General features: G+C 38.7%; 1 protein-coding gene across 1 annotated transcript; it reads right to left on the bottom strand.

The window, feature by feature from the left end:
* Positions 1-246: 246 nt before the first annotated feature.
* Positions 247-15,877, bottom strand: SMIM28 (small integral membrane protein 28). The gene is made up of 2 exons (XM_060190920.1): positions 15,616-15,877; positions 247-1,233 (listed from the first exon to the last, which is right to left on the bottom strand). The coding sequence occupies exons 1-2, from the start codon at positions 15,724-15,726 to the stop codon at positions 865-867; spliced, it is 480 nt and encodes a 159-aa protein (XP_060046903.1). The 5' UTR covers positions 15,727-15,877; the 3' UTR covers positions 247-864.
* Between the last annotated feature and the right edge of the window lie 4,040 nt (positions 15,878-19,917).

Raw genomic sequence — 19,917 nt, forward strand, 5'->3', positions numbered from 1 at the left:
GGTATTCTTGCACAGGTCCTTGCACTTCATACTATGTGTACTTAACCTGGTGCACCACTGCTCGATCCCCAGAACTTGATAATTTCTAATAAGTATTTTCAAATGCTTGTGATTTTATTTATTGTCATCACTGGGGCTTTACCACTCTGGGCTGATTTTTTTTCAACTAGGAGGGAGAATGAGAGAGAGAGAGAAAGAGAGAGAGAGAGAGGAGAAGGAGGAGGAGGAGGGAAGGAATCAGACTTCACCACTGAAGAATCTTCAGTCAATAGGGGCTGGTCTTGAACCTGAGTTGTGTACATGACAAAGCAGGAGCATTATCCAGATGAGCTATTTTTCCAGCCCAATTATACTTTTAATATTGAAACATGTTTCACTTTAATTTATAGCATAACTGACTACTCAGGAGATCTAGAGGTGCTTTTTGTTCCTTCTACAATACTCTGCATCTTGAAGCCCTCACATAGAAGTGAGGACATGAGGGCTCACTTTACATAGGAAGACATTTATTCACTGGAGATAAGTTACCTTTGGTTCATCTAGTATTAACACTTTTTCTTCAGCCACAGTTGCTATGTTTACTAGTAATTCTAAATTTGATTGATTTCAACTCACAAAGATCTTTTCTACTGCTGATACTATACATTTTGGAGGGTCCAGTCATCTTTAGAGTGATCTGGGAAAACTTCCCCTAAGAAAATTGAAGATGGGTTAAGTAGATGAGCTTTGTCCCCAGCTGAAGGGGTTTGTCCCTTCCATCCAACGTGTAGTGGCTTCTTGGATCTAGATTCCTTTTTTCTTCCCTTCTCATGTGTCTTCTTATTAAGGTTGAGGGCTGTGTTTTAAATAGTTTCCAAGAACAATTTATATATGCTCACCTAGCCTTGGTGAGCCCTCTTCACACTGAAGTACAACATCTGGGGGATTTCTTGTGGCCTCTTCATAGGAAGGTGGTAAGCACACAGAGAGGAAGGCAGTCTCCCTGGGGAGAGGTGAGTATGGGAAGGTGTGTTCATTGCTCCAGGATAAGCCCGGCAGGAAGTCAGTGAGTTCTGAAGAAGGTGGGTGCTCTGGGAGGTCAATACTGAACACTTGCCCCTGAGGTCGTGGGGTCTTGCAGTGGTGGTACAGGAAAAGCAACAGGAAAGCCAGGAAGAGCAGGATGGTCACTGGAAGAAGGATGCATAAGAAGGGCTCCACATCTTCTTGGGTAGAACTTATCTTCTGAGTGCCCTGGAGTTAGGAAATAAAAAGGCATTAAGAGATGGGAGAAAGAAAGGTTTCTAAAGTCCTTCTTATTTTTTACATTTTAAAATTCTTATTACTACTCATTCTAAAAGTAACTATAAACACTCATTGAAGACAATGAGCCAGAGTCTGTGTGCATGATAAGGTAGAATGTCAAAATGTGTGTTGATATCCTACTGTGTTTGCACTAAAATAAAAGTATTATAATTAATTTTATTTATATTTTTAATTTTGAGTGGTTTACTGAAAAAATGCTTTATAGGACAGTTGTAACATGGGTGCTATTTATTTGTTGTTGTTATTTATTGGATAGAGACAGAAATCAAGAGGGAAAGGATGGGATAAGAGAGAGAGAGAGAGACTAACAACTGCAGCATTGCCTCAACATTTGTGAAGCTTTTCCCCCTGCAGATGGGGACTGGGAGCTTCAACTGGGGTCCTTACATTTGTAATGTGTGTACTTTAACCACATGTGTTACAGCCTGGTCTCCTAGAATGAATTTGAGTTGGCAAATTTACCACTCATGGCATGAATAAGAACTCTTATTCTTTATGTACTTATTTAGAACTAGGGGTCAGGTTGTGGTGCACCTGGTTAAGTGATCTTACTATGCACAGAACCTAGGCTCAAGCCCCCAGTCCTCACTTGTAGGGGGAAAAGCTTCACTAGCAGTGAGGCAGTGCTGCAGTTGTTTTTTTTTTTTCTTTCTCTCTCTTTCTCTCTTCCTCTCTCTCTCTCTCCTGTCTCTTTCTATTTTCCCTCTCAATTTATTTCTGTCCTAAATAAAGTCTAAAAATAATGAGACCAATTGTGAGGGTTTTTTTTGCCAGAAAATATTTCATGGAACTTGAAATTTTAAATTCTGAAATAGAGTCTGGCCTTGATATGTATTCCTATCATATGTAAGTAATATTTGAAATATAATTTGACATTTTCTATTTATAAGATTTACAGTTCCTTCATTTTGTTATTGAATTAATTGTAGAAAAGCTTAGACATTTTAAACTCTTTTAAAAGCATTTGAGATCAATACTGAGGCAAATTAGAAGGTATTATTCTTATAGTAATAGAAAGCTACTAAGAAATAATGAAGTACTGAAAACTTCTCTACTATATAGAGCATATAGCAACTCCTATAAATGTTACTATCCAAAGTTGTAGAGGAAAAGAAAAAAACTGCCAAGTTTTATAATTGAGCTTAAAACAAAGAAAATGTTACGCTCGAAATGCAAATAAAGACAACAATGAGATATCACCTCACCCCTGTGAGAATGGCATAATCAAAAATGACATCAGCAACAAATGCAACAGAAGTTGTGTGGACAAAGAAACCTTCCTACACTGCTGGTGGGAATGTAAATTGGTCCAACCTCTGTGGAGAACAGTCTGGAGAACTCTCACAAGGCTAGACATAGACCTTCCATATGGCCCAGTAATTCCTCTCCTAGCGATATAATCCTAAGGACTCCATAACAGCCAACCAAAAGGATATTTGTACACCTATGTTCATAGCAGCACAATTTGTGATAGCTAAAACCTTGAAGCATACCAGGTGCACAACAACAGATGAATGGCTGAGAAAGCTGTGGTATATATACACAATGGAATACTACTCCGCTATTAAGAATAATGAACCCACCTTCTCTGATACATCTTGAATGGAGCTAGAAGGAATTACATGAGATAAGTCAGAAAGACAAAAATTAGTATGAGATGATGCCACTCATAAGCAGAAGTTGAGAAAGAGCAGAAAGGGGAACTCAAAGCAGAATCTGACTGAGTTTGGAGTAGGGCACCAAAGTGAAAATCTTTTTGGGGGGGAGAGTGAATGAGGGTAGTGGTTCAGCTTCACTGTGTGGGGGGGCACACAGAACTTTGGTGGTGGGAATTGTGTTAATATACACTTCTATTAACTTATAGTCTCACAAATCACTATTTAATTAATATGAGAGGGGAAACATGGATTGAATGTCTCAAACTTTTTGATACATATACCGTTGCTCTGAGTATATATTCCTTCAATCTAAGCACTTAAGACTTCAAATTTGTAATTAGATTGAATTTTAACAGTGGGCTCAAATTGTCAATACATGACTAATAATGACTTCTTTTTTAAAATATTAAAGCACCTGTAAGCTTAAACCAGGGAGAACTGAAGCACCCCCCCCCCCAGAGGCCTGCCCCACGAGGGAAAGAGAGACAGGCTGGGAGTATGGATCGACCTGCCAACACCCATGTTCAGTAGGGAAGCAATTACAGAAGCCAGACCTTCCACCTTCTGCGCCCCATAATGATCCTGAGTCCATATTCCCAGAGAGATAAAGAATAGGAAAGCTTTCAAGGGAATGGATGAGATAGGGAGTTCTGGTGGTGGGAATTGTGTGGAATTGTACCCCTCTTATCCTATGTCTCTGTCAATATCTCCATTTGTATAAGTAAAAATAAAATATTGCTCTCTACATACTCTAAATAAGGCTGATAGCTAGGGTTCTTGGCTTATTTTTGGTAAGAAATATAGGTTTTACTGTTCATGACCTTTTGAGAGCATAACTTATCTAGGACTTCACTGCTCCATGCAGACTTTCCTCAGAAAGAAATAAAGACAGAGACAACAACAGAGAGAAGCAAAGGCACCACAGCATTGAAGCTTCTCCCAGTATAGTGGGGGGCTGGAATCAAACTTGGGTTACATGCATGACAAATCAGGCATTCTCCCAGGTCGGCTGTCTTGCTGACCATTTTTTCTTTCTTTACTTCTGAAGGGTTTTGTAACTATGTATAATAATTTGATTCCGGGAGTCCGGGGGTGGCGCAGTGGGTTAAGCACACGTGGCGCAGAGCACAAGGACCAGCATCAGGATCCCGGTTCCAGCCTCTAGCTCCCCACCTGCAGGGGAGTCGCTTCACAGGTGGTGAATGAAGCAGGTCTGCAGGTGTCTTTCTCTCCCCCTCTCTGTCTTCCCCTCCTTTCTCCATTTTACTCTATTCTATCCAACAATGACAGCACCAATAACTACAATAAAACAAGGGCAACAAAAAGGGAATAAATAAATATTTAAAAAATTGAGTTAAAATTAGATGATCATTTAATATTTATATTGCCAGATTGGTAAAATACTATTCGGTTTTCAGAAAAGTCAAGGGGCTGGGTGGTGGCCCACCTGGTTGAATGCACATGTTACAATGCACAAGAACCCAGGTTCCAGCTGCAGGTCTTTCCCCTGCAGGGGGAAAGCTTTGAAAGTGCTGAAACAGGGTTGCAGGTCTCTCTCTCTCTCCCTCTCTCTCTCTCTCTCTCTCTCTCCCTCTCTATCTCTACTACCCTCTTGTTTTCTGATTAAAATAGATGATAAAAATCAAAAAAAGAAAAGTCATGATATATATATATATATATATATATACATGTATATTAAAGAGTTTATTTATTTATTACCAAGAAAGGAGGAGAGAAAGAAGCAGACATCACTTTGGTTCATGTGCTGCTGGGACTGAACTCAAGACCTCATGCTTGAAACTCTAGTGCTTTATCCACAGTGCCACTTCTTGGGTCACTTTTTTTATTATTTATTTATTTTTTATTTTATTTAATAAAGGATTAATTAACAAACTATAGGGTAGGAGGGGTACAACTCCACACAATTCCCACCACCCAATCTCCATATCCCACCCCCTCCCCTGATAGCTTTCCCATTCTCCATCCCTCTGGGAGCATGGACCCAGGGTCATTGTGGGTTGCAGAAGGTAGAAGGTCTGGTTTCTGTAATTGCTTCCCCGCTGAACATGGGCGTTGACTGGTCGGTCCATACTCCCAGTCTGCCTCTCTCTTTCCCTAGTAAGGTGTGCCTCTGGGGAAGCTGAGCTCCAGGCCACATTGGTGGGGTCTTCAATCCAGGGAAGCCTGGCAAGCATCCTGATGGCATCTGGAACCTGGGACTGAAAAGAGAGTTAACATACGAAGCCAAACAAATTGTTGAGCAATCATGGACCCAAAGCTTGGAATAGTGGAGAGGAAGTGTTAGGGAGGTACTCACTGCAAACTCTAGTGTACTTCTGCTTTCTGGTATATATTTTGCAGTAGTTTATGGATACGTGTGAACATATGCTCTCTCTCACAGAAACTGGTGTATATCTAGGTTTTGGGACTTTGTTAGAAAGTGAACCACCTGAGATGAAATTAGAGTATACTATGAAAGGAAAGGTCTCACCTGAGTAATGAAGCTGAAGGGTTGTCATTCCACAGGTAAAGTCTCTGGACACAGTCTGAAGTGAAGCATGTTGAGGTGGCAATCGTTGCCTTGCTTAGGTTGTGATTGGCAGATGCAATATTATTTGATATGGATTGGGAGAGGCATACGGAAAGTGGGCCCTATCCAAGGGTCCCAGGACTGGGTGAAGTAGGGGCTCTATAGTGGAGATGTGAGGTTCCTGCTGTCTTAGGGTTCAAGAAGACAATAGTTAATGTTATCATCACATTATTTGGTAATTGGGTGAACTTTGAAAAGTCCTTTTGTTATGGTTTGCTATACAGTACCCAGTATCTTGTATATAGCTGTGCTATTGGATGCTTCTGATCTACTTGGTCTAGGCTTTTGAGAGAGTCTGCATATCAAATACACAGCCTATATATTAAAAAGATTCAGTTTGTGTTTTGAAACTTTGAGACATGCAATTGATTTTCCCCCTCTCATATTAATTAACTAATGATTTATGTGACTACATTTTACTAGGAGTGTACATAAACATCATTCCCACCACCAAAAGACTGTTTGGGTCACTATTTTTTCTGTTTTTCTATGTAAAAAATTATGATGACTTTTTTTTGAAACCCAACAGTAAAGATTTTTTTTGATTTTTTAAATTGTATATGTGCAACTGTTAAGATATTTAAAGTGCATAAAAAAACCTCTGTGTGTGGGCAGGGGGGGAGCAGAACATTATCTTCATTATCTTTGGGGTTCAACAGCTCTGGCTGTGATTCATAGTGTAAACTAATGCCTGTGCAAGCTTGGGTTAATCACTTGTCCTCTCTGAATCTGTGTTTTATGCTCTGTGCGACGGGAGTAATAACACTTTTTTTCCCTTTGGAAGGCTGGTATGAGACTTTAAAGATCCAGTGTGTATAAAGAACTTGGTGATTAGTAGATACATAACTATATCTCAGAGATACAAGTGGTTGTATATACTAAACAAAATCAACACTAAATAAAATAAGAAGGACTGAAAATAAATAGAAATAAACACTAAAGATAATGAGGGTGTCTAGAAATTATTTGATAAAGCTACAAGTATAGTGATTATAAAATCAAGAACTATTGAGTTCGGTTCCCGGAAGATGGCGGACTGAGAAGATGCTAGTGGCTTGAGCTCTGACCACATCTCCTGGAAACGGTAGGATTTTCTGCCTTTAGTAGGCCAGTCAATAAGGGAAGTCCTTTCTAGTATGATTTTAAGGTTGCTTAAACAGTTTAAACTCAATAAAATGTGGAAAGGTAAACAGACGAACCATGGTAGAAGCCTCAGGCATGAGAATAATTAACATGATCATTGCACTATCTGCCTCACCCATAACTCATACTGTTTCAGGATTAAAAGTCTCAGATTTATGCCAAGACGTAAAAAAGAAGTCAAAGGAGGGAAAAAACAATTTTTTGGATTGTTTCTGGATGTCTCTAGAAATCATGGCTGTGTCCAGCATTTTTTTTTAAGTCAATGTCAAGCAAAAATTTAGACATTCAAACAACTCTCTTACGAAACAGATCTCACCATGAAGCATCAAGAGTCCCCGGAGGGCGTCCTAGTCCAAAAAGCTCTTCAAAATTCCATTTAGCATGCTTCTGACTGTTCCTGCTGGATTGCTTCAGGCACCCATTTTTAAAAGTGTCTTCCCATTGAAGAAAGAATCCAATCAGGAGAGTAGAACTAACTACATGTCTCCATTCTTGGGGACTGCCAGGGTACTCGAGAATGTTTCTCAAATTAAAGTAGACCTTCTCCATGGGAAACATTTGAGAAGAAGTCCAGAAAGTACCAGTGGAAATCCCCATGCATATCCCTAGGTCTACGATCACGGTCATAAAGAACCAAGTTGTGGCTTGGAGCAAAATGTAGTCCTTTTCCTCAGGAAACATGGGAGAGGGAATCCAGAAAGTCCAAGGAGAAATCTCCGTGCATCTCCCAAGCTCTATGATTAGGGTCACAAGAAACCAAAGTTCACGGTCAGGGAAACAAAGTGTGGCCCAGAGCAAAATGTTCCAGAGACAGAGTAACTGTCTCATGATGAAACAGTAGAGGCTTTGGCAAACCTCTTGATAAGTAGAAGAGAACACCATAGTGCATAGGTAGGCAAAGTCTTCACTTATCTGGGAGTTGCGCAGGTCAGGTCCCACATTGTAGGCACCATATGTTGTTTTTGCCGGGCTGGCTTCACGGGCGGGTAACAGACGACCTGGGACTCATGGCTGGGTTGTACGCAGTATCTCTTTATTCATGCGGGATGCAGTGCAATCTATACCAAGCTAAGCTAAACTACACTAAAAACTACAAACAATCTTGTCCTTATAAATATACTAGGGTGGGAACAGGATGCGACGCAGAGAGTGTGGAGAGAAAAGTGACTGGTGAAAATCAGGGTATGACAAGGAGAGGGGGCGGAGCAGGCAAGAAATCTACCACTGAACCACCAATGCCCTGGAGGGAGGGTGGTGCTTGTTAATAGTGGTTATGAACCACCAATGCCCTGGAGGGAGGGTGGTGCTTGTTAATAGTGGTTATGTAAATAGAATACAGTGGATATGTAAATAGAATTCAGTGTTAAGCAGGGGGGATTTAAACCAAATGAAACATAAAAGGTTTTTAGAAGTAGAATTAAAAGCATACCAACATTCTCAGACCACAGTGGAGTAAAATTAACATTTAACAACAAACAGAAAATTATTAAAAGTCACAGAATTTGGAAACTAAACAACATACTCCTAAAGAACCACTGGGTCAGAGACTCACTCAAGCAGGAAATTCAAATGTTCCTGGAAACAAATGGAAATGAAGACACAACCTATCAAATTATTTGGGACATAGCTAAAGCAGTACTGAGAGGGAAACTTATAGCCATACTATCATATATTAAACACCAAGAAGAAACTCAAATGAACGACCTTACTGCACACCTCAAGGACTTAGAGGAAGAGGAACAAAGGAACCCTAAAGCAACCAGAAGGACAGAAATCACTAAAGTTAGAGCAGAAATAAACAACATCAAAAATAAAAGAACCATACAAAAGATCAATGAAGCCAAATGTTGGTTCTTTGAAAGATTAAACAAAATTGACAAACCCCTAGCCAGACTCACCAAACAAAAAAGACAGAAGACTCAGATTAATAGAATTGTAAACGATGGAGGAGATATCACAACTGACACCACAGAAATCCAGAGAATCCTGCGAAACTTCTATAAAGAACTATACGCCATCAAGCTAGAGAATCTGGAAGAAATGGAACAAGTCCTAGAAGCATATGCCCTTCCAAAACTGAACCAAGAAGAAGTACAAAATCTAAATGCACCAATCACAGACAAAGAAATTGAAACCGTTATTAAGAATCTCCCCAACAACAAAAGTCCTGGACCAGATGGCTTCACAAATGAATTCTATAAAACTTTCAGGAAACAGTTAGTACCCATACTTCTTAAGCTTTTCCATAAGATTGAAGAAACAGGAATACTCTCTTCCACCTTCTATGAAGCCAACATCACCCTGATACCAAAAGTTGATAGGGACAGCACAAAAAAGGAAAACTACAGACCAATATCGCTGATGAACATAGATGCCAAAATATTAAGCAAGATCTTGGCCAACCAGATAGGATACAGCAACATATCAAAAAGGTTGTTCATCATGACTAAGTGGGATTCATCCTAGGAATGCAAGGCTGGTTCAACATCCGTAAGTCAATCAATGTCATTCACCACATGAATAAAAGCAAAGCCAAAAACCACATGATTATCTCAATAGATGCAGAGAAAGCCTTTGACAAAATCCAACACCCATTCATGCTCAAAACTCTACAAAAAATGGGAATAGATGGGAAATTCCTCAAGATAGTGGAGTCTATATATAGCAAACCTACAGCCAACATCATACTCAATGGACAGAAGCCGAAGGCATTCCCCCTCAGATCGGGGACTAGACAGGGCTGTCCACTGTCACCGTTACTCTTCAACATAGTATTGGAAGTTCTTGCCATAGCAATCAGGCAAGAGAAAGAAATCAAAGGAATACAGATTGGAAGGGAAGAAGTCAAGCTCTCACTATTTGCAGATGATATGATAATATACATAGAAAAACCTAAAGAATTCAGCAGAAAATTACTGGAAGTTATTAGGCAATATAGCAAGGCATCAGGCTACAGAATCAATGTACAAAAATCAGTGGCATTTCTTTATGCAAACACTAAATATGAAGAAGAAGACATCCAGAAATCACTGCCATTTACTGTTTCAGCAAAATCAATCAAATACCTAGGAATAAAGTTGACCAAAGAAGTGAAAGACTTGTATGCTGAAAACTATGAGTTGCTACTCAAGGAAATAGAAACTGATACCAAGACATGGAAAGATATCCCATGCTCATGGATTGGAAGGATAAATATCATCAAAATGAATATTCTCCCCAGAGCCATATACAAATTTAATGCAATACCCATCAAAGTTCCACCAAGCTTCTTTACGAGAGTAGAACAAACACTACAATCATTTATCTGGAACATGAAAACACCTAGAATTGCCAAAACCATCTTGAGGAAAAGAAATAGAAATGGAGGCATCACACTCCCAGACCTTAAACTATATTATAAAGCCATAATCATCAAAACAGCATGGTACTGGAACAAAAATAGGCACACAGACCAGTGGAACAGAATTGAAAGCCCAGAAATAAATCCCCACACCTATGGACATCTAATCTTTGATAAGGGAGCCCAAAGGATTAAATGGAAGAAGGAGGCTCTCTTCAATAAATGGTGCTGGGAAAACTGGGTTGTAACATGCAGAAGAATGAAATAGAACCACTTTATCTCACCAGAAACAAAAATCAACTCCAAATGGATCAAAGACCTAGATGTCAGACCAGAAACAATCAAATACTTAGAGGAAAACATTGGTAAAACACTTTCCCACCTACACCTCAAGGACATCTTTGATGAATCAAACCCAATTGCAAGGAAGATTAAAGCAGAAACAAACCAATGGGACTACATCAAATTGAAAAGCTTCTGCACATCCGAAGAAACTATTAAACAAACAAAGAGACCCCTCACACAATGGGAGAAGATCTTCACATGCCATATATCAGATAAGAAACTAATCACCAAAATATATAAAGAGCTCAGCAAACTTAGCACCAAAAAAGCAAATGACCCCATCCATAAATGGGCAGAGGATATGAACAAAACATTCACTACAGAGGAGATCCAAAGGCTAACAAACATATGAAAAACTGCTCTAGGTCACTGATTGTCAGAGAAATGCAAATTAAGACAACACTAAGATACCACCTCACTCCTGTAAGAATGGCATACATCAAAAAGGACAGCAGCAACAAATGCTGGAGAGGCTATGGGGACAGAGGAACCCTTTTACATTGCTGGTGGGAATGTAAATTGGTATAGCCTCTGTGGAGAGCAGTCTGGAAAACTCTCAGAAGGCTAGACATGGACCTTCCATATGATCCAGTAATTCCTCTCCTGGGCTTATACCCCAAGGACTCCATAACACCCAACCAAAAAGAGGTGTGTACTCCTATGTTCATAGCAGCACAATTCATAATAGCTAAAACCTGGAAGCAACCCAGGTGCCCAACAGCAGATGAGTGGCTGAGAAAGCTGTGGTATATATACACAATGGAATACTATGCAGCTATCAAGAACAATGAACCCACCTTCTCTGACCCATCTTGGACAGAGCTAGAAGGAATTATGTTAAGTGAGCTAAGTCAGAAATATAAAGATGAGTATGGGATGATCCCACTCATGAACAGAAGTTGACTAAGAAGATCTGAAAGGGAAACTAAAAGCAGGACCTGACCAAATTGTAAGTAGGGCACCAAAGTAAAAACCCTGTGGTGAGATGTAGACATGCAGCTTCCTGGGACACTGGGGGTGGGAGTGGGTGGGAGGGATGGGTCACAGTCTTTTGGTGGTGGGAATGTTCTTTATGTACACTCCTAGCAAAATGTAGACATATGAATCACTAGTTAATTAATTTGAGAGGAACAAAATCAATAGTATGTCTCAAAGTTTTTCAAAACACAAACTGAATCTTTTTAATATATAGGCTGTGTATTTGATATGCGGACTCTCTCAAAAGCCTAGACCAAGTAGATTAGAAGCATCCAATAGCACAGCTATATACAAGATACTGGATACTGTACAGCAAACCATAACAAAAGGACTTTTCAAAGTTAACCCAATTAACAAATAATGTGATGATAACATTAACTATCGATTGTCTTTTTGAACCCTAAGACAGCAGGAACCTCACATCTCCACTATAGAGCCCCTACTTCACCCAGTCCTGGAACCCTTGGATAGGGCCCACTTTCCCCTATGCCTCTCCCAATCCATATCAAATAATATTGCATCTGCCGATCACAACCTAACCAAGGCAACCTCAATATGCTTCACTTCAGACTGTGTCCAGAGACTTCACATGTGGAATGACAACCCTTCAGCTTCATTACTCAGGTGAAACCTTTCCTTTCATAGTATACTCTAATTTCATCTCAGGTGGTTCACTTTCTAACAAAGTCCCAAAACCTAGATATACACCAGTTTCTGTGAGAGAGAGCATATGTTCACACGTATCCATAAACTACTGCAAAATATATACCAGAAAGCAGAAGTACACTAGAGTTTGCAGTGAGTACCTCCCTAACACTTCCTCTCCACTATTCCAAGCTTTGGGTCCATGATTGCTCAACAATTTGTTTGGCTTCGTATGTTAACTCTCTTTTCAGTCACCAAGTTCCAGATGCCATCAGGATGCTTGCCAGGCTTCCCTGGATTGAAGACCCCACCAATGTGGCCTGGAGCTCCGCTTCCCCAGAGACCCACCCAACTAGGGAAAGAGAGAGGCAGACTGGGAGTATGGACCGACCAGTCAACGCCCATGTTCAGCGGGGAAGCAATTACAGAAGCCAGACCTTCTACCTTCTGCAACCCACAATGACCCTGGGTCCATTCTCCCAGAGAGATAGAGAATGGGAAAGCTATCAGGGGAGGGGATGGGATATGGAAATTGGGTGGTGGGAATTGTGTGGAGTTGTACCCCTCCTACCCTATGGTTTTGTTGATTAATCCTTTCTTAAATTAAAAAATAAAAAGAGTAAATAGCTTAAAAAAAAGAACTATTGAGTTCACATTCTGATATATATTTTTAGATAAAATTTTTAGCAGAAATATATTTTATGTGACGTGCTGCTAAACTATAACATTCCTTCTGTTCTCATACATGATCTGATATACTGTTAGATTGTATTTTGGTCACAAAAGCTCTAAGAGTAGATGAACTCATAAATAAACTTACTGCAATGGTTAAGAAGTAAAATTTCGGGGTGGGAGTGTAGGTGGGTGGTGTCTCACTGAGGACCTGAATTAGAGCCCTCCCTCCCTGCACCTGCTCCCCACTTGCAGGGCATCTGCTTCACAATAAGTGAACTGGTCTGCAGGTCTCTCTGTCTCTTTCTCCTCCTCCCCATCCCCTTTCAATGTCTCTCTGTCTTATCTAATTAAAAAAAATGAGAAAAAAAGAATTTAAGTTGTAGTTGAAAAGAGTGATCTTTATTTCCTGCTAGAGAATCAAATAATTTTAAAGTTGTTACCTCTTTTAGAACTTAAAACATCAATCCCCTGCACCACAATAATCAGTGCTGAGCAGTGCTCTGATAAAACATACAAACAACAACAAAAACCAACCAGCCAAATAAACCAAAAAAACTTAAAACAGTTGCACTTCAGCTTTGATAAACATGGACCATTTCACTCTCAGTCAGTATGATCATCATATTGCTGCCTATGGTCAGTTTTTGATTATTTGTAGGCATCAGATTTAAACCTTCTCTTATACTGTAAAAGTTCTACATGCATAGAGAATTCAAAATACTTATTGGTCTTCCTGAGAGGGTTGATATACTAGAACTCACTATAATTGTTTCATATGTAAAAATTAGCAAAAGAAGAATTTTCACAGTTCCATACTATCACTGATAATTTCAGTGGTTGAGTATAGTCTCTTCAAATACTAAGTACCCACTAGATATTAGGACAGTTTCTTTCTTTCTTTCTTTCTTTCTTTCTTTCTTTCTTTCTTTCTTTCTTTCTCCCTTCCTTCCTTCCTTCCTTCCTTTCTTTTTTTCTTTTTAAATATTTACTTATTTATTCCCTTTTGTTGCCCTTGTTGTTTTATTGTTGTAGTTATTCTTGTCGTTGTTGTTGGATAGAACAGAAAGAAATTGAGAGAGATGCGGAAGACAGGAGGAGAGAAAGGTAGACACCTGCAGACCTGCTTCACCGCTTGTGAAGCGACTCTCCTGCAGGTGGGGAGCTGAGAGCTCAAACTAGAATCCTTAAACAGGTCTGTGAGCTTCGTGCCACCTGCGCTTAACCTTTCTTTCTTTTTTAAATATATATATATATTTTCCCTTTTGTTGCCCTTTTTTTTTAATTGTTGTAATCATTGATGTCATCGTTATTGGATAGGACAGAGAGAAATAGAGAAAGGAGAGAAGACAGAGAGAGGGAGAGAAAGAAACCGCAGAACTGCTTCACTGCTTGTGAAGCAACTCCCCTGCAGGTAGGGAGCCAGGGGCTGGAACTGGGATCTTTAGGCTGGTCCTTGTACTTTGCGCCACCTGCGCTTAACCCGCTGCGCTACCGCCCAACTCCCAGGACAGTTTCTTATGATGCACTCTTGTTTGCAAGTTTAGAGATACCCATAACTGTAGGACAAACTAATAATGGCATCTTTCATTTGCTTATTTAATGATTCAAGATACATTTAAATTGCTCTGCATTTTAAACTGCATAAAATGATATCTTTACTTTTTTATCCAGATGTCCTCATTTGTTTCTCTGAAAGTTTTAATTTTGAATGTTTGTGTATGCTGATTTAAAGACTTTTTTTGTTTGTTTGTTTAACCAGTGCACTGCTCAGCTCTGGCTTATGGTGTTGGGAGGGGGTGGGGAGAAGGGTTTGAAAAAAGACTTTGTTCAAAGAAATGTCCAACTGAAAAAGCACTACTGGGGAATTAAGTATGATAGAGATAAATAGCACCCCCCCTCTAAAGTGTTTTAGAGAAATTAAATACGACTCTCAGATACTTCTCCAGAAAAGAAGAAAAAATATAAATTTGGTATTACTGATCTCCCTGTCTGATAATAAAACTAAGTTTTTATGTTTCCATAAATGCTGCCTCAGTTTGAAGCTTCTTTATTGATTCCTCAAAGAAAACCCCTTTCTAAATTTCTTAATGAGACACAAATCCTCCTTAACCCTCTGCTGCCATTCCTAAAGTAAGATACTTAGTTTCTACTCTTAAACAGTGCTTATGATGCAGCTGGAAAGCCAAAGGGAATTTGTTGGTATAAACAGACATTGTTTATTGAACAAAGTTACTTATAGAACCTAGGCATATAAAATATTGACCCCTACTCATTTTCAGGTATCCTTTGACTTACATTTGATATACCAGGTGTTCTTAGAACTTCTTTTGTGACAAATTAAAAAAATATATATCATGTCTCTGGGACAAAATAGATGGGACTGGAAGTGATTATGCTAAGTGAAAGTCAACTACTGGGTGGTTTCACTCATGTGGAATATAAATCACTGAAACAAATGAACTTCCAAGAAAAAAAAAAGTAATTGAACTGACCCTTAGTCTATGAACATTTAAGTATTTATTTGTGGCAAGCTTCTAAAAAAAGTCTTTTATTTATTAATTTACTGGAAAGAGACATAGAGAAATTGAGAGAGGAGATGGAGATGAGAGGGAGAGAGGAGGAGACACAACTGCAGCCCTGCTTCACGCTTGCAGTTGGGGATTGGGGACTGAAAGCTTGACCTGGGTCCTTGTGCATGGTAACAGGTACACTTAATCAGATGTGTTGCCACCTGGTCCTCAATCTGTGGAAAGCTTTACTTGAATTTATCATTGTCAAAAGGAGACAACTTGGAACTTACTTTCTTAGATTATGCCATTCAGTGAATTCATACTGCTATTATAAACCACAATGCAAAAAATCTTGCCACTAAGTTTTAAGAGCCTAGAAATGGAAACGTTGTTTCTTAAAACTGACAGGAAAGAATATGTACAGACCTGCAGCTGGGTTTCCAGAAGAGGTAGGCTTGGCTCACTAGTTAACCACTCATAACTCCCCCTGCCAGCATGTCCGAACTTCCTCCAGCTGCTGCCCAGCAGTCTCCGCATGTTCCGATCTCACTGTTGCACCGGTAACCCTTCCACCTCTCTGCCCAGATGTCCACGATGCTGCTTGTTCTTGGCCTGCATCCAGCTTGGATGTGCTTTGCTGACGGCTGTTGATATATTCGTTCTCTGGTGAGTGGCAACAAGGAAAAGAAACCAACCAGAGAGACTTCTCAGGACTGATTATTTAAATTCAGTGCCTCTGGATTGGTTTTTGTGACCTTTACCACATTAAGGGTTGGCATCAGAAAGAGAATAGATTTCAGGCAGAGGCATTCTCTGCCATTAGCATTATTACAGTGCAGTGATGGTCTTGGCGAATAAAGATTTGTTTTTATTTAGATGTAACCAAGACTCTCCTTATTCCCTTCCCACATCCCTCTCCAGAGATATGAGTTTAGCACAAAGCTACCCAACCAGAAGTTCCTTTAATTATTTTTGGTTTCTGTGGCACAGGGAGAAGTGGCATTTAGTAGAGGAACAAGACTAATTAATAATATTTTAGTGAATTATTTAGATGAAAGATGCAAATGATATATGGAAGTCAGACAGACAATAGCATAGATTGTTTGGATGGAATGTTTCTTCATTTCTATTTTAAAAGAAGTCATATTAGTAATACCTAAATACTCTCCTTCCTGAATATCTTGTGAACTTCATAAATTTACATCCAGCATAAAATAAGCAGTTGGGATTTTTTTTTTCTTGGAGTTTTGTACCCTATGAGAACTTTCAGTTGAGTAGTCACATTCATAAGTCATAGTATTTCCAAATGTTAAAGGTATGATTCAGAATTTCAGGGAGAGGGACATAACAGACCAATTATATACTCTGACCTATTAAAATCTCAGTGGAAAAATATTAGAATTCATTATATTAAAATATTAGAATTAAATTAGAAAATTCTAATATATGTCAGTTATACCCTCCAATAATTCTGAGGTAGAAAAGGTAAATAAAAACTAAAGATATTTCCTATAAATTGGGAGCCAAAATTATGTAAGTAGTTCTACTCCATGGATTAATTTTTAAACAAAAAAAATCACTATATATGCTACTAAAACAGTGACTAAATTAGACTCCAACCCCCCCCCCCAAATTCCTGCCTTTATAGATACATGCTTGCAGCCAATTTACACAGCAGAAATATATATCAGAAGGTGGTAAATAAATTGGGGGAAAAGTGAGGCAACAAAAGGAGGGGATCCTTTTGAAGGTGGAAGTTAAATAGGGATGTGTTATTTGTGCAAAGGGCTGAAAATGTAAGAGACTGTGTCATGAGGATACTGGAGGGAAGAGTCAGTGCAAAGACCCTGAGGCAGGCACCTCCTGGCAAATTCACAGAATGACTAGTAACTACATCAGGCTAGTGGAAACAGTGGATCAGGAGAAAAGCAAGTACCGGTATGTGGGGGATAAGGAGGCAGTACAGAGTGTAGAGCTATAGAGAATTGTGAAAACACTGAGTTTAATTCTAAGTAAAATGGAGGAGCCATGTAGAGTTTAGAGCAGAGGAATGACTAAGATGTCTTTAATTTGAAAAGGATTACTCAGGTGTCTGTGTTTGAAGTAGTTATTTGTATTAAGGTAAAAGCAGGCTGGGGGAAGTGGGGAGTTAGGAGCTTTTTTAATGATTCAGGGAAGAAGTAATAGGGAAGTGTAATATTGATGAGGTGGTGAGATTCTAGATTCTAGGTATGTTTTTAGGAATAGAGTCAACAAGATGTCTTGAAGAGCTTTGGTGGTCATAATTGTCTCTGTCTGTATAAATGTAGTTGTATGTGTGAGAGACTCCATGATGGAAAAACATCTTATATTTTTGTGGGAATCCAAGGATTCCCTAACTAGGGTCCCAGATGATGAGGTGATGTGATATTGACCAAAAGAGCCATTATTAAATGATCCAGTCTCTTGCTCTCAACCAACTTTTGTAGTCCTTTCTTTATCTGATAATCTTAGACTTTCTTCCAGTTGGTTAAGCACTGAGTATCATTTGTTGAATCCAACCAGAATTGGGTTTTTGGGATCTATCTTCTTTGGGTCTTTCTGCTAGACTGCCCAGCTAATTTGGTCTAAGTCCAATCAATCAGAGAATTTATGATGCCTTCTCTAGGCACTTCAACTATTTTGAGCACTTTAACTTTGAGTTATATAATTGCCCCTTGCTTATGGATGCATGTACACCTTTACCCAGGACCCTAAACCCTAGCTTATATCTGGTATCTGTTACTTAGTTAGATGATGTGCTAACGTGGATGTAGGTAGTCCCATGTATTAGGAAATATGTCACCAGATTCGAAGAATTGTGAAGTTGACTTCTCAGACTTGGTATCTCTGCTTACAGTCCACAGTAAGAATTCAATAGCAGCATGATGTGGGGTGGCAATACCAATAGTGATCTGGTTGAAGTTGACAAGGCCTAAACTTGTTCAGTACATTAAGAACTTATCATAAAATTGCCCATTTATAATAAAATTTCATGCCTCTGTGCACAGAAAAAATTCAATATTAGTATTTTTCTAAGTGGTAGGACTCTAAATTTTTATAGGATTATGGTTCTTGTTGTTGATCAGCATTTTACAATTTTCTACAAATATATATTATGTAAAACATAACAGGTTCCAAGATTTTCCCATTGTGATCCACATAATATTCTGTGGTGTTCTTCCCTCAAATGAATTAGGAATGAATTACAATTTCCTCTGTATTCCAACAAGATATTAGTTATTCCAACATTATTTGAGTCAACTTTCTGTTATTTCAAAAATAAGAGGATTGCTAGTTGAATAACAAAAGGTTTCATGAAGATTTGCATGAAGTTATGTTTCAGTTATACAGTGTATTAAGGTATTCTTAACCTAGAGTTAATGGCTTGAATTTCCTATAAATTATAGAATTGTAAGTGAATTTTCTGTACTTACAGGAAGGCTGTATTTCCACTCTAGAAGCATATATTTATGTAAATTTTATTTCATTTTTATTTATTATCAGTGCCCTGCTCAGCTCTGGCTTTTGATGGTACTGGGGACTGATGGAACCTTTGCTGCCTCAGACATGAAAGTATTTTTGCATAGCCAATGACCTCTCCCCAGCTATGTGAAATTTAATGATCAAAGACTTTTATTTTTTATTAATTTGCTTTTAGATTTATAGGTGAGAGAGAGACTTGAGGACTGTTCTGCTCTAGCATATGTAGCACTGGGGATTGAATTCAATGCTTCATAAGTACAAGTCCTGCACTCCATCTGTGGAGCCACTTTCTTGGCTCCAAAAAAATTAGTTTTTGCTTGGCCAGGGCTTTACGCATCTGTGATTTTATTGTTCCAAGAAATATTTTCTTCATTTATGTAGAAAGAGAGAGGGAGAGGGACAGAGAGAGAGAGACTATACAACACCAGAGCTTTCTCTATTTCCATGTAGTACTAGGACTTGAACCTAGACTGTGTTCATGGCTAGGCAGGCACCCTACTCAGGGAAGAATTTCTCTGACACCCATATTCACCTTTTTAGCCTCTATAACATATGCTCACTTTTTTTTTTTTAATTCTCTACACTTACTATTACTCTCTTAAAACGAATTATCCTGGAGTTTTCTATTTAGGACTTTCTTAGCTTGATGTTAATTAAAGAAGCTGACTAAAATTTTTCTGAAAGTATTATTTACTTTAAAATTTCTCTAAGAATTTCAGAACTGAGAGAAAAGTTTTCCCATAATCTACTTAGTTTTTCTTAATTCTTTACTCATTTGATAGCTGATTATTTAAATTATATTAATTTATACTTTTTTTCTATAATTACCAAGACTTTTAAGTTTCCTAGTTTGAGTCAGTCAGACATAGTAGAGTTTGATTCCCTCCCCAACTTCTCTGGTTATACATTTTATCTTAGGAGTCAATGATAGAGAATACTGAAAACGTAGTGGCCAGGTGAGTTGAAATAAACTAGACATGTCAAAAGATGTAATAGTCTATTTCACATTTAGTTTATACACTGGTAAATATACTTAAACTCTTCAGCAAACTGGCACTGTACTTCTTCAAAATGCTGTTATGAGAATTAAATAAGCTTCTATTTGATTAGGATGAATGAAAATGAATCAAGACTCATCCAATGCTATGACTAATCACTGCTTGAATCAGAGTTCCATGGAGACTCCAGGGTTCACCTAAGGGTCAGCAGATCTGGTCTTTGTTT

Source organism: Erinaceus europaeus, chromosome 4, assembly GCF_950295315.1.
Source record: "Erinaceus europaeus chromosome 4, mEriEur2.1, whole genome shotgun sequence".
Taxonomy (NCBI): domain Eukaryota; kingdom Metazoa; phylum Chordata; class Mammalia; order Eulipotyphla; family Erinaceidae; genus Erinaceus; species Erinaceus europaeus.